The sequence below is a fragment of the Oncorhynchus nerka genome, linkage group LG28 (genome assembly GCF_034236695.1).
Source record: "Oncorhynchus nerka isolate Pitt River linkage group LG28, Oner_Uvic_2.0, whole genome shotgun sequence".
NCBI lineage: Eukaryota > Metazoa > Chordata > Actinopteri > Salmoniformes > Salmonidae > Oncorhynchus > Oncorhynchus nerka.
This window is the reverse complement of record NC_088423.1, coordinates 71679514-71694885: the sequence shown is the minus strand read 5'-3', so window position 1 is coordinate 71694885 and position 15372 is coordinate 71679514. Positions and strand designations below refer to the sequence as shown.

At 46.9% G+C, this 15372-nt stretch overlaps 1 protein-coding gene across 2 annotated transcripts in view; it reads left to right on the top strand.

Moving 5' to 3' along the window:
* The window catches only part of LOC115112536 (centrosome-associated protein CEP250-like), a 330336-nt gene that overhangs the window by 27659 nt on the left and 287305 nt on the right, over positions 1-15372 (top strand). For both annotated transcript variants that reach the window (XM_065013075.1, XM_065013076.1), the window contains exon 4: positions 11797-11870. In XM_065013075.1, coding sequence (XP_064869147.1) covers positions 11797-11870 — 74 coding nt within the window. The remainder of the gene's footprint in view (positions 1-11796; positions 11871-15372) is intronic.

Sequence of the window (15372 nt, the reverse complement as noted above, 5' to 3'; positions counted from 1 at the left end):
TTAACACATGAACCATTGAAAGCCCAAAAGAACCCCAACGCCCCCCTTCTTCACCCCCACTCTCCCATGTTTGGGGGGAGCAGCTTATGCTTATTAACATGAGCCCGGTAGTATTTTCGGGCTGACCATAGAGGTGCACTGGAGCATGAGTGAGGCAAATGACTCCCTTTTGGACTTAACATATGTAATGTTGCACTAATCAACACGCGGCCCGGCGTTGAGCCGTGCATATTCCAAACTGATATTATACATAATGGAAATGTGGCGACCGCCGCAAATGCCAAAGAGAGCGAAGGAGCAGGAAGAGAGGAGGGAGAGTGAGGGGGCAGGGAGAGAGTAGGGAGCAGGGAGAGAGTAGGGAGAGCGAGGGGGCAGGGAGAGCGAGGGAGCAGGGAGAGAGGAGGGAGAGTGAGGGGGCAGGGAGAGAGTAGGGAGCAGGGAGAGAGTAGGGAGAGCGAGGGGGCAGGGAGAGCGAGGGAGCAGGGAGAGAGGAGGGAGAGCGAGAGCTGGCTTAACCGACTGATTGTGGGGCTGTCAAGTTGATTTGCATGAAAAAGGGTGGGCTAATTGCAACATTTAGCTGCAGCGTGGTGATAATACAGAACAGGATTACTGAAGGACACAGAGGGGCTTTTATTAACGCCAAGGATTTCCTGGGGTTTGGGAGAGACGCACCACCACCTTCTGTTTCTGTATGAGCCATTCACAGCTACCACTCACCCACTGTCTGGCAGCCGTGGCATATCCATCACAACACACACACACACACACACACACACACACACACACACACACACACACACACACACACACGCACTGCCTGAATCACCGTTTCAGCACTCGCTGCTCACCAGTCAAACAGCCACACCATATTTATGTGTCATTACATTGACCAGCTCTGCAGAGATGGAGAAAGTAAAGTTAACTGCAGTGAAGGGCTAAGGCTGCTGAAAAGTGTTGCATGGGGGGGAGGAGGTGTTGGGGTTACTAGAGCTGCCGAAGGCAAGCCTTCTCTTTCTTCTCTTTCTTTAATAATGAATGATGGATGTTTCAAATTAGAAAACAGTGCTGAGAAAATCCAATTCAGTGGCGAGCTTTGGAAGGAGGGCATAAAGAATAAGCAGTGGACTTCTGTATTAAAGGTCTGTTTGCTCACAAAGGGACCGCTGGTGTATGATTTAACATGCCTGGTGTATGATTTAACATGCCTGGTGTATGATTTAACATGCCTGGTGTATGATTTAACATGCCTGGTGTATGATTTAACATGCCTGGTGTATGATTTAACATGCCTGGTGTATGATTTAACATGCCTGGTGTATGATTTAACATGCCTGGTGTATGATTTAACATGCCTGGTGTATGATTTAACATGCCTGGTGTATGATTTAACATGCCTGGTATATGATTTAACATGCCTGGTGTATGATTTAACATGCCTGGTGTATGATTTAACATGCCTGGTGTATGATTTAACATGCCTGGTGTATGATTTAACATGCCTGGTGCATGATTTAACGTGCCTGGTGCATGATTTAACGTGCCTGGTGTATGATTTAACGTGCCTGGTGTATGATTTAACGTGCCTGGTTTAACATGCCTGGTGTATGATTTAACATGCCTGGTGTATGATTTAACATGCCTGGTGCATGATTTAACATGCCTGGTGTATGATTTAACATGCCTGGTGTATGATTTAACATGCCTGGTGTATGATTTAACATGCCTGGTGTATGATTTAACATGCCTGGTGTATGATTTAACATGCCTGGTGTATGATTTAACATGCCTGGTGTATGATTTAACATGCCTGGTGTATGATTTAACGTGCCTGGTGCATGATTTAACGTGCCTGGTGTATGATTTAACGTGCCTGGTGTATGATTTAACGTGCCTGGTTTAACATGCCTGGTGTATGATTTAACGTGCCTGGTGTATGATTTAACGTGCCTGGTGTATGATTTAACGTGCCTGGTGCATGATTTAACGTGCCTGGTGCATGATTTAACGTGCCTGGTGTATGATTTAACGTGCCTGGTGTATGATTTAACGTGCCTGGTGTATGATTTAACGTGCCTGGTGCATGATTTAACGTGCCTGGTGTATGATTTAACGTGCCTGGTGCATGATTTAACGTGCCTGGTGAAAATGTGCTCTATTATGTACCATTAACAAATCAACCAGGCCCCACCCAGAGTGGGTCTGGGGCTCTCAACCAGTTGTCGTGGCCTTTGTCTTTCCTCACTACGCATTGATTTATAGACCATACTCATCATCACATTGGGGTGGAGGAACACAATTGAGTGTGTGGTTATGTGCGTGTGTGTCTGTGCTTGTGAGGGGACGGGCATTAGGACGTGGATCAATGCTTGGTAAAGCCTGTGGATCTGGTAATTTACCATTTGTTATCTCTCTTCTTAACTCTCTATCTTTCCACAGACTTCATTCCTGTTTATTTCTCTCATTCTGTCTCATCTCTCCATCCCCTCAAGTTCAATTAGTTACGTCTCATTCTCCATCACCCACTTTGGTACCCACTATTACGCTCTCATAAACCTCTACTCTTCATCCCTCTCTCCCCTCACTCCCCCATCTTTCTATCCTGTCTCCCCTGTCTCCCCGATCCTCCTGGTCCTTCTGCTGGTCTCTGTGATATGCATGGTCTCTTTGTGATGGCAGGAATCTGGCTCTAATGAAGCCAGCATGACCAGAGAGCAGCAGCAGCCAACCAGGAGGATGTCTGGCCTTTCACTTGCTGAACAGAGGGATTGGCTAATATCCCTGTCCACCACATTAAAAAAGAAAAGGAAAAATAGACATTCCTTTTTAATGATCCGTTTCTTCTGAGCCGGGACGCAAAGAAAGCAAATCCATAAAGTATGGAGAAATCAAAATGGAATAATAGTGGTGTTAGTTGTAAAAGGCAAATTTCCTCTGTTTGTTCTCGCTGTGATCGGCGTAATGCTCCAGATTGGCACTGAAATAAGGGTTCATGCTTTTGGCCTTTGGGACGAGGAATGAGGAAAGAGGTCTTCAAGGTCCTCTATGGCGTCTTTAGTGCCAGTCATTTAAAAGACTGGACATGAGAGAGGAACAACTGCTGGAGTTACAGTCCAACTCCCCCAGCAAGGGGAGGGTTAGTAGCTAAGTTACTGCAGCTTCACCCAGCTATGCTACTCTCTTTATGAGTGCATGTGAACATGATTCACTGCAGTAGGAAGGACATTACTTGCACACACACACATGCACTCGCACCCACTCAGGTGTCAGGTAGGCTACACTGCCGTAAAAAGCAGTGTTTCCCAGTAAAGATGGCCATATATTTCACTGCGGCGTGAAAGTGTTATTCTAGGTCGGATTCACAAGTTCAACACGGCTGGTCTGTAGACTGCCACAGCTGTAGGGATTGTGTGTGTTTTTTATCTTTGGTGTTTGGCTTTATATTGAGCAATTTTATATGCTTGTGATTTTTTTTTTCATTACAATGGCGAGTTTAAAAAGGTTTGGGTTGGACGGAGGACAGCTCGGAGCAGTACATGTTAGTTTTATTTGCGCTGCGGCCTTGTATGAATGATTCGAGCAGTGTTCAACTGGGCCTCGTGCGTATAGTGTTTAAACAGCTACAGATGCAGGTCTGTGTGCCTCAGAGAGCCTTTGTTTAAGTTGGCGACCTCTTTTGAGCAGTTCCTCTAACTTCAGCCGTGGGATTTGCCAAAAAAACCTGAAGAAATGTCTCTTTCGATCCAATTAAGTCTGTCATTGCCCTTTAGCAGTAAACTGTGGAGGCAGCACATTTTTTCCTCAGCCAGCAGAGGTCATATTGTTATGCATCTCCCAGCCTATGTCTATTCTTATGAGCGGACCTCTTGCCTTTTCTCATCTCATTCTCATTCTGAGGCCGTTTGGATGGGTGGGGAGTTCTGGGCCGACAGGGTTCTCCTGACAGAACTGTAAATTCTGTGCAACACGTAACTTGAAGTGCTTCCCCTTGTCGGTTTGAGCGGCTTAGGTCTTATTAGATCAGGGCTGCAGTAGATCCATTAGGCCAGGGTTAGGCTCACCTCTGGGATGGACTCTGGCTGGCCAGCATGCAGCGCTGCACTGTGCCTTTGGCAGCTGTTGGGTGTCAATGACAGAGAGAATATGGCCAAGTAGAATCAGCATTTCCTTCGACTGAAACAGCTATGATGGGAGGATGTAGCCTAGGTGTGCCTATGAGCCAGGGGATTGGCGAGGTAGATTCTATTTGGCAGCTGTATACCGGAGAAAGATAATAGACACCATAGAAACAGAATCCATGGTAGAATCCATGGCAGAGGGTTGTGGTGGTTGTAAAAGCTGTGGTGGAGGTGATTAGGGGAGTCCGCAGTAGACAGTGGGAGTAGTAGTGGTGGCTGAAGCTGTGATGATGAGTATGTATAGGAGGGAGACAGTAGTAGTGCTGGATGAGATGGTACAGTATAGTAGCAGCAGCAGCAGCAGCATGGGGACTACAGGCAGCCTGCTGCTGTAATGAGAGAGTGAGCTGTCAGAGACACGCGTGTAATGGCTCCCCTGCCAGTTTCCCGGTTCAGGCCCTATGGGATTCAGCACAGACACTCAGTTTCTCTCTCTCGCTCCCTGGCTCTCTCTCTTAGGCCTGATCAGAGACCATGTCAGGCCTCTCATATCCTCCCAGCTGCTGTCTTCTTAGCTCTCTCACACACACACACACACACACACACACACACACACACACACACACACACACTCTCTCTATCTGTCACCTTCTCACTCGGCACACAAACTGAGAATGGACATTAAGGTAGTACATCTCCCAGGCTCTCCTTTCTTCCTCCCCTTCAGTCAGCCTGTGTGTACTGTACAGCTCCTTTCAGGGGAGTCTATTCCCAGTGAAGAGGGCAGGCAGCAGCTTCACATGGGGCCAGCCAGTATAGTCACGCAGTGATGTCACGGTGTCTATATTTATATCTCTCTCTGACAACCACTCTGCTGTAAGCACTGCTCTGCTGCTGTAGCACGTCCATGGTCAGCTGACGACTACTGTACACCACCTCCTGCTAGTCCAAGGTCATTTTCACTAGGCCTCCCTCCCAGTCACTCATTAAGACCAGATGGGGAGTTGAGATGTAGCTAAGGTATAGTCTACTGTACGAGTTACAACAACTAGTATGAAGACTAGCTTGTACTGTATGAGGCCCAGTTCAGGGATATCTATTGCTCTCTGTTGATATTGAGGATGCAACATGCATTTCAGGATAATTTCTCATACTGTTCTAGCAGAGGAATGGAGTCTGAATCAGACCCACCCCAGCCTCATCTGTAAATGCCCCCCTATGCAGCTCCGCTGTTATGACAGTCATGCTAATAACATCCTCTACCCAACTTTAAAGGCTTATTATCATATTGTCCCGAATGATTGACAGTTGACCGTCACGCTAGTTTATATTAAGCCAGTGAGACAGTGCGGGTCACCTCGATCGCCTCAGTGACACCGTATTAATACTAATCTGATAGAATTACCAGGAACCAATTAATGTGCAGGCCTGGACTGGGCAGTGGTTAAATATATAGTGTTAGCTCTCAGCTGGGCCTGAGCTGTAGCACACACACAGTGGTGCAGATTTAACAGTAGGCAGCGTTCCCCGTAGCCGCACGGCGTAGTGTGAGAGGCCACAAGGTGAAGCGGTGCTGCTGTGGAAATGTTTAGGTGAGGTTCCAGTGCCCCTGTTTGGCCTAACGAGCACTCATTAGTCAGAGAGAAAATGAGGGAGAAGAGAAGGGGAAGAGGAGAGTGGTTAGTAAACCAGGAGTTCAGTTTAGCTGTGTGTATTAACACTACAGGCATGGTGGAGGAGGGTTGTTGAGGGCTCTTTGGGTTGTGCTGGAGAGCATCTGAGTGTATCAGTCTATTTGAGGTGCAGACACTCTCACTCAATAACATCAAGCATGCTTACCTGCTGCCTAATGCTCATGCTAATTTGCTTATTTTAATATCCACCGATTTCTCTTTCAGCCCCTGTGAATGGTAGCAGTGAATTATAGACTGTGACACAGTGACTCTGTCCCAATGATTCCCACAACGTATTCTGGGAAATCCAGGTCTAGGAGGCTAGAGGCTGTGGGTTGTTGTGGGGGGACTCCCCTGGATGTAAGGCAGACTGACCATGTAACAATATACCCTGCTAAGACCCACTGACCCCGACAACCAAGGGTTCGCCTGAAGAAGAGTGCGAGTCCTGAAATAACAGTGTTGAGCCAGGGACTGATCCTGATACCTGAGAAGACCTGTCTGGTTGTGAATGGTCATCAGTCACTGGGAGGATATAGTGACATTGTCACCTCTTTAATGGTAGCACAGAGACATGCAGCTGTACGTTTACTACAAAGGCCTTGAGGCTGTAAACCTCTGTGGCTGGTGACTGGGCTACACACGGTGACGAGCCCCACGGTGCTAGGCACCTGAAATGTGCTTTAGGTGTCAGTGTCAACCCTATTCACAATGGAACAATAGTGCACTGGATGGAGTTAAGCATGTGATAGCTAGGCTATTTAGGGAGTATGCCTGCCTACCCATGTGTCCAATATAATGGTTATTTCATTCATGAATACATAGTTTATTAGGCTATATTACATCTGGTAGAGGAGGAGGAAAATACTCTTCATCATAAGTGAGGTCATCTGATAGTTGTATTTGAAGTGACCAAGTGTCTCTCTGGTCACTTTGGCCACATCCCAGGTGAACACAGGTCATCTGCTAACTAAGTTATTTACCAATGATAGAATCTTCTAGACTTTTCATCTACAGTTTGGTACAGTATATGTGTACCACTGAAACCAGGCTGTAGTGTCTCTGTCCCCCTCCCCATGCACTGTGCCATGCCTGGCCTCTCTGTGCTGCAGTAGGCGAGTAATGACCTAGGGGGACAGGCTACTCTGCTCTGGAGGTACAGTGGCAAGAGAAAGTATGTGAACCCTTTGGAATGACCTGGATTTCTGCATAAATTGGTTATCAAATTTGATCAAATCAAAGTTCATTTGTCATGTGCGCTGAATACAACAGTGAAATCCTTACTTACAGGCTCTAACCAATAGTGCAAAAAAGGTATTAGGTGAACAATGGGTAGTTAAAGAAATAAAACAACAGTAAAAAGGCTATATACAGTAGCGAGGCTATAAAAGAAGCGAGGCTACACACAGACACCGGTTAGTCAGGCTGATTGAGGTAGTATGTACATATGGTTAAAGTGACATATATGATGCATATATGATGAACAGAGATTAGCAGTAGCATCTGATCTTCATCTAAGTCACAACAAAACAGTGTGCTTAAACTAATAACACATAAATTATTGTTTTTTTCTTGTCAACATTGAGAGATCTCAGAAGACCTAAGATGAAGAATGGTTGACTTGCATAAAGCTGGAAAGGGTTACTAAAGTATCTCTAAAAGCCTTGATGTTCATCAGTCCACAGTAAGACAAATTGTCTATAAATTGAGAAAGTTCAGCACTGTTGCTACTCTCCCTAGGAGTGGCCGTCCTGCAAAGATGACTGCAAGAGCACAGCGCAGAATGCTCAATGAGGTTAAGAAGAGTCCTAGAGTGTCAGCTAAAGACTTACAGAAATCTCTTGAACATGCTAACATCTCTGTTGACGAGTCTACGATATGTAAACACTAAACAAGAATGGTGTTCATGGGAGGACACCATGGAAGAAGCCACACGGCTGTCCAAAAAACATTGCTGCACATCTGAAGTTTGCTAAAGTGCACCTGGATGTTCCACAGCGCTACTGGAAAAATATTCTGTGGACAAATGAAACCACAAGTTGAGTTGTTTGGAAGGAACACACAACACTATATGTGGAGAAAAAAAGGCACAGCACATCGACATCAAAACCTCATCCCAACTGTAAAGTATGGTGGAGGGAGCATCATGGTTTGGGGCTGCCTCAGGGTCTGGACAGCTTACTATCATCGGTGGAAAGATGAATTCCCAAGTTTATCAAGACATTTTGCAGGAGAATATAAGGCTATCTGTCCGCCATTTGAAGCTCAACAGAAGTTGGGTGATGCAACAAGGCAACGACCCAAAACACAGAAGTAAATCAACAACAGAATGGCTTCAACAGAAGAAAATACGCCTTCTGGAGTGGCCCAGTCATAGTCCTGACCTCAACCCGATTGAGATGCTGTGGTATGACCTCGAGAGCAGTTCACACCAGACATCCCAAGAATATTACTGAACTGAAACAGTTTGGTAAAGAGGAATGGTCCAAAATTCCTCCTGACAGGTCTGATCCGCAACTACAGAAAACGTTTGGTTGAGGTTATTGCTGCCAAAGGAGGGTCAACCAGTTATTAAATCCAAGGGTTCACATACTTTTCCCACCCTGCACTGTGAATGTTTACACACTGTGTTTAATAAAGACATGAAAACGTATAATTGTTTGTGTGTTATTAGTTTAAGCAGAATGTGTTTGTCTATTGTTGTGAATTAGATGAAGATCAGATCAAATTTGATGACCAATTTATGCAGAAATACGGGCATTTCCAAATAGTTCACATACTTTTTCTTGCCACTGTACAGAGGAAAGTGGCTCTACTTTTACAGCAAGATGACCTTCTCTCTCAAGGTCAAGTGGTGTTGGAGGGTAGAATGACTAAAAGCTCCCCAAAACCTGCCTGCCAGCCAGCACTGAGATGAAGTGCCTTAGACCGCTGCGCCACTCAGGTGGGTTTCCAGTGTGACTCCCAAATGATGAAATGGAAGGACTAGTAAGTGGTAAGGGGTGTACCCTGCTGCATAATAAAGAGGCCCCTTATGCATATTAATATGAGCACTCTGCATAATGCCTACACCATGTGACACACTCAGTAGCACACAGTCATCCTGTTGGTTAGGCTTTATCTTGCCCACGTTTCACCACTATTATTTATGTCCACATTCCTCCATACAGGGATCCCCTACCTCTTACCCATCAGCCCCACCCTCACCCATCTTAATTCCTCCGCCCCCGGCTGCCAGCCTCGTTCCCACACACTCCCCCCTCACACACACTCATGACTTCTTCAAACATACGGCGGAGGTGTGTGCGATGCCAAACGAGAACCTCGTTACCTCCCCTCCCTCTTGGCTGGCTGGTGGAAAGCTTTTGGAAGAACTACAGCGACATCTGCATGTGCTGCGGCTGCAGAGCGCCAGGCTGATACCCGCTATGCTGCGCCGGGCTTCTCCTGCCAGACTGCTCCCCGCCGTACCGCCCCTCCGCCCACACTACCCCTCCGGCTCTCATTACTCAAATTACTAAACAACGCTAATTGTGCGGCGTGTGAAGCTCGCTTCATTTGAATATTCCTGCATATGGCCTGAGGGGATTTGCCTCGCAAGGGGACGGACCTAGCCAGGAAGTCTTGAAGTTTGGGCATCCACAATTAGCTGAGCCAGGCGGGCGCTGCTCTCGCTGCACGGGGCTTATTTTACCTGGAGCTACGCCGTTTCTTTTTTCTTTTGAATTAAACGACACAGCGAAGATCAGATCCTCCTTTATTTGGGGTTTAAAGGCCTCAACATTCTTAGTAACTTTAACTGAATTTATGATGGGAAAAAATCCTTATTTATATATATATATATCTTTTAAAAATATATATTTTTTGATTATCATATTGAAAATTGACAAAGTGTGAGAAATAAAAGATAATAAAAATAAACATCTTTAGCAAAGTCCCACAATTGGTTTTATGTTGAACTGAAACAGACGGTGGGGGGAGACAGAAACGGTCCACAATCTGTACGCCTTAATTAATAGTGTGTGTGTGTCTTGGGAGCCAACAATGCACCCCTTGTGTTCCATCACAAAAGGACAGAGGGGGAGGTGGGGGGGGGGGGAGATTTCTGGAATCAGAAACAATAGATTAATCGCCTGTAATGATTTAATACAGGCAATCAGAGTCCAGGCAAGCATATTAATTTGCGCATAAATTACACAACATTTATTTTTCAGATCGGGGGGGTTAGCATGTGTGGGCGGTTGGTTTTGTCTTTTCCCAGGGACATCATGGTGAAGGTTTGCGACAGAATGCCCCCAGCGATTCCCACGCCTATCCCTGTGCCGCAAGTCACCAGGTTTCAGCTCCCCTGGTCCCACACCCCGACCTGCTGGCGCTGCCCGCCCGCTGCCAGTCGCAGCTTGCCGCCTTGCCAAGTAGAGAATGTTAAATCATTACAGCAGGTCAAACATAATTAAGAGCAAAATGCCCGCTTCCTCATCAACATGATTTTGTTGTATTAATGATATCCAGAGATCACAGAAAACATATTTGCGATTTGTTCTCCGCTAAGTCTTCTGTGAAAAAATAGGGGGGGAAAATCCATTCTGTGACAAGGTGCTGTAATTAAAGGGATTACATTTTTTTTCCAAATCGTCCTGCAATAATTGACTATAACCATAGATATCCACATCATTTACATACACACACACACACACACACATACTGTATGTATGACGAGTCCTTGCTGCGCAGATTGGAAGACACTCAATTAATCCGAGTTGGAAAGGTTGAGCGCGCCCACTTTTTTTAATTAACGTTGAATTAAAACGAATTGGCAGGTTGCCGGAAAGCAGGCGCACGGCTTTGAAGATTGCCATCGCATAATGAGTCGCTCTTTCCTTTTTTACACTTTGGGTTCCTCCATTTCCACTCCCTCGCTCTCCGCTGCCAGTTGCCAATGTGCCTTAGCGATTTAATGATATGCAAATGAAATATGCATAAAAGCATTCTGCTGAAGGATGATTAAGCACAGAGGACATTAGCCTGTGCCCGCCACAGTGTCTGTTGTCTCCTCTCCATTCCGCTTCGCCCGGCGCCAACGACAGACACCACTGGAACAAAGCTCAATACTAATTATAGGAGAACACTAATAATATCCAATTGAGAGAAATTAAATTCCAGGCAGGGTATATTTTCACTCCTGTTTTGTAAGATCCACATCCAGAGAAGTGAAGGCAAAGTCCCCAGAGCTGAGGACTGGAGCTGTAGAGAGCAGAGAGGAAAGGAGAGGAGGCAGAGACCAGGTTTTCCAGGATAGCACTTGAAGAGACTAGCATTGCCAAGCATTGCAGGAGCTTTTCTCTGCTTGTTTGTTAGTAGTGTTGCATTATTTGAATGCTGTCTTATTAAAGAAGGAAGGAAAATATCCCCCCTTTCTCAATTTCTCTCTCAATTTCCCCCCCTTTCTCCCTCCTGTTTTCTGCTGCGAGCTTTCATTTTTTGGTAATCCATTTGTGTAATGAAGACGTGGCGCAATTAACATCCCCCATGGAATTAAATAAAAGGCCGATCATCCAAACCTCATTAGCTCCGAAAGATGATAATATCCACACGCGTTCCGCCGTGAAGGTTAAGGGAAAAAACACAACAGAATTACGAATTAAACCGTTAATTGTGTGTATTTGGATCGCAGGTTTAAGCGACCGCAGCGTAGATGCCCAAAAAGATGCCACCATCCATACCAGCCTTTCCTTACTGGTGGCAGCCTGGCTCTGACATCTTGGTGGTGTATGCCAAGACAGTGTAGGAAGCACAAAGATCTTATAATCCCTCCCTTTGGATGGCTTCTTCAATTATTCATATTCCACAACCGTGCCCTGTTGTCCAACAAGAGGGGGAAAAAAGTTTGGGATATCCATTTGTGATGGCCGATGGCTGATGTTGATTTCTTTCTCGCTAAATGTTATAATTATTCCGGTGCAATTAGTGAACTTAACGAAACCCTCCAATCTGTCTGTTTGCAGCGGCGCCTATCCTTGGCTCTGTGCCCGATGCCAGTGGACCTCGCGGGAACCACGGCAACGTTCCTCCGGACCCCGTAAGTACCAAGACCCGCGACCCGAACCGGTTGGTACCCCATCTGCATCTGTTCCTCATAGTTTACCCTTCCACTTTACGCCAATAAAAACACTGGAAGGGTGGAGTTTGGTAGTTCCTTTGGTTGGTTGGCAAGGAGGGGGCAAACTAAAAAGCGTGGGTGAGGGGGTGCCGAAAGTGTTCCCAAGGCCCCCCTACCCCAGCCTGGAAGAGTTGCAGGCAGGCCAGCTGAGGTAGGGTATCTCCTCCACACCCCACCAGTGTGTGTGTCTGCAGCCGGGGCTGCTGCTTCTGTCCCCCTGCCTCCTGTGCCCCTGCCCCCTCCACTGAGTTCCAGCATGTCTGTTGTCTGTGTGGCATCCCCCTCGCCTCAATCTGGTTCCCATACTGGTGGATGCTGTATAGAGCCTACAGCCTGAGCCATTCATCTCCCTGGTGATTGCTGTGAATGTAGATAAATCACACACACACACACACACACACACACACGCGTCTGCCTCTCTGGCATAGCTTTGCTTGCTGCTGAAGTAGATTTTCATTCTTTCTCTTTTTGCCTTTTATTATAATTTTTTTTTCAAGAAGTTGTTCCTGTCACGCATAAATCCCACACACCTGGAAGAAACCATGATGCGCGATAAGTCTTTCTTTGGCGAAAAACAAAAAGTACAATTTAAACGAACGCAGAGAGAAAAGTAAATGAATTCCTGTCTGTCCGCTGATTATAATTTGTGTTGGCGGTTCATTAGTATGCATATTCATGTTTGCAGTTTTTTTTCTTTTTGTGTGTGTGTGTCTTTGTAAACAGCTGCTGTTGAGACCTTGGCACAGTCCCTCAGGTCCTTTCTTCCTCCCTCCTCTCTTGTGGCAGGCGATTGGCAGGTTGGCAGCATCTGCGGCAGGGAGGCAGGCAGCAGTGCCCATGGTAGACATTCTTCACTGCAGTGCCTGCCAGCTGGCTTGATGAGAGCTGGAGGAAAATGGTGTGGTGGGGGGGTTGGCACATCAACCCGCTTCACACACTCCCCTCCCCACAGAACAGCTTGCCGCTTTTGTTTTGTCTTGTTTTCCCCTCTTTGTTTTGTTTGTAATCTTTCCCGTTCCTTTCATTCCGTCCGTCGCGCTAATTAACAGAGCAAACTTTTGTTGTTCTAATTAGTCATTTGAAACACTTGATAGTCTTTGTTTGCACTTGGCTTTCTTTATCTTTGCCAAGCGACCCACGACGGGTGCCCAATCGTGTTGATTTGCTCTTGATCGTTGTGTACCATCTCTCGCCCCCTTCCATTTTTCCGCGACAGATGCCACCGCGTTCCCGCTGGTACACCTCTCGAAGATCGTGGGTACCGAATCACCACCGCTTCCCGGGCATCCTCAGAAGCGGTGACTTTCCCGCAAATCCGTAACGCCACCTTCCAGATAGACATGGTGCCTTTTCATCGCCGGTGTTTTCCTAGGGTGCGCCGTGACTGCCGATGAGCAGGTTGGCATGGCGTACGCTGCCTGGCTGGCTGGTCGGTTGCCTGGCACAGGGGGTTGTGCTTGAGAAGGGAGAGCAAGAGAGAGAGAGAGGGAGGCGCTTATTTTTGTCCCACCCCCCAGTCATCTCTAGGACAACACCACAAGCTGCAAGTTTCTCTGTGTTGGTTGTTCTCAAATTTCCACTTCCCCCACCAGTCCCTTGTGGCAGAGCCCATTTCCTTCATCTCCCCTTGTCCCTGGCTCCTTCGCCAGCCCCCTGGCATCCTGCGCTGTGGGCCACCTATCGTCTTTTGTTTTTTGTTTTCAAGCCGATACGTCCTCCCTCCACTCCTTGCCACCATGCTATGCCAAGCGCTCCATCCCAACCCCCAAGGTGTCCCCTGAAATTTCTCCAGGTGCACCGCTCTTCTCTTCCCATCGTCAGAAGGCTCCTTTCTTCTGTAATCTGGGGCAGCAGATGTTCTCCTCTTCTCCTCTGCGGTGGCGTTGACTTGACGTTGAGCCTTGGCTCCAGAACCCCATCCGCATCCGCACTCTAACTTCTACTATTTGTAAAACACCCACCCTCCCCAATAAAGTCCCAAACCTGGCGTGGCACTAGCTACCAAATCAGGCGGGGGTCTTTTCGTCTCCCTGTCTACATCTAGCCGCCTACCCCCGAGAGCGAACGCGAGTCCGCCCTGGCGCTACCACTGAATGGATGGCACTGTGCCAGCTTCTCTCTGCCATCATCTGCATTCGCTGCTTGTTTCTCTCGTTCGCCCACCCCCTCTCTTCTGTCTCTCCCTCTCTTACCGTCCCCTCCTTCTCCCCCCGAATCCCCCTTTTGTTCTATAGGCTTGACATTAATTAACATGCGGGTTAATTGACTCTAAAAGCTGATTAATTGCTCTTAACATCTCCCATAGACTGGCTAGCTTTGTGTCGCGCCCCGCGCCCCCTTCTGCCTGGCACTGTCTGTGCCTCTACCTTGCCCTAGCTAGCCTCCAAGTTGGCTGGTGCTAGTAGAGGAGCAGAGAGATAGCCAGCCCTGCAGCCAGCAGCTCTGGTATAGTGTAGTGTTATAGACGTGAGTGAGCAGTGCCCCTACCCCACTGTACACTGGGAAGGATCTCAGGCTGCTTATTGGACTATAGCTGATCGCAGTTGACGTTTTGCTGTCTGATCCCACCGCAGGATGTTGCAATGGCATTTTGTTATAAATAATCAAAGTCCTCCTGCAATCACCTCCCACCCCTTTTTCTATCTACCCTTCTCCTCCTCTTTTCACCCTCCCTCTCTCTCTCCACCCTCTCCGTCCCTCTCTCTCTTTCTGTCTCTAAACTAACACACTTTCACACCAGCAGATACCAACTCTCCTGTCCTGTCTTGCCTTTTCACTCTTTTCTATGACCATCTGTTTAGCTTTTATCCCATTTTTTAAAACGAACTTCGAGGATTAAATGGGTAATGAATCAAAGTTGTAAATAAATTGCCATGTTTTTGGTCGTTTTTCTAATAGCGCTCCTTATGTACCGTGCTGTAATTAGCTTTTCTCTCTTGTCGTTAGCGGTTTCGAGGAACCTCGCTGAGAATTAGCCTGAATTAGCTACATCTGTCATATTTGATTAGGTAATTATCTTGGCCACACCGCTTTCTGTCTTTTATTTTTTCTGGTCGTTCTGAACGGAGCTGATGAGGTTAAAAATAAGAGACAGAGCGGGTTTTAATTATTAAATAATATGCCCCCCTCCCTCTGAAAGGGGTCTGCCAAGTGCCGTTAATTAGCCAGGCTGCTGCTCGCATTAATAGTCAAGGTAGAACAGACTCATTAAGACACAGCAACACTCTCTCCCTCTCTCTCTCTCACGCACACACACACACAGCCAGGTTACCAGGTGCCTCAGGATGTACAGTAGGCTTGCTCCTTTAGTCTATCATTCCCCTCTCTCCCTGCCTGTGTTTAGATTTGATATGGGTCTGGTCGTAAGCTGTTTAATTGCTGTTGTTCTTAGTGTTGACTCTTTTCCCTGCGATCTCCCTGT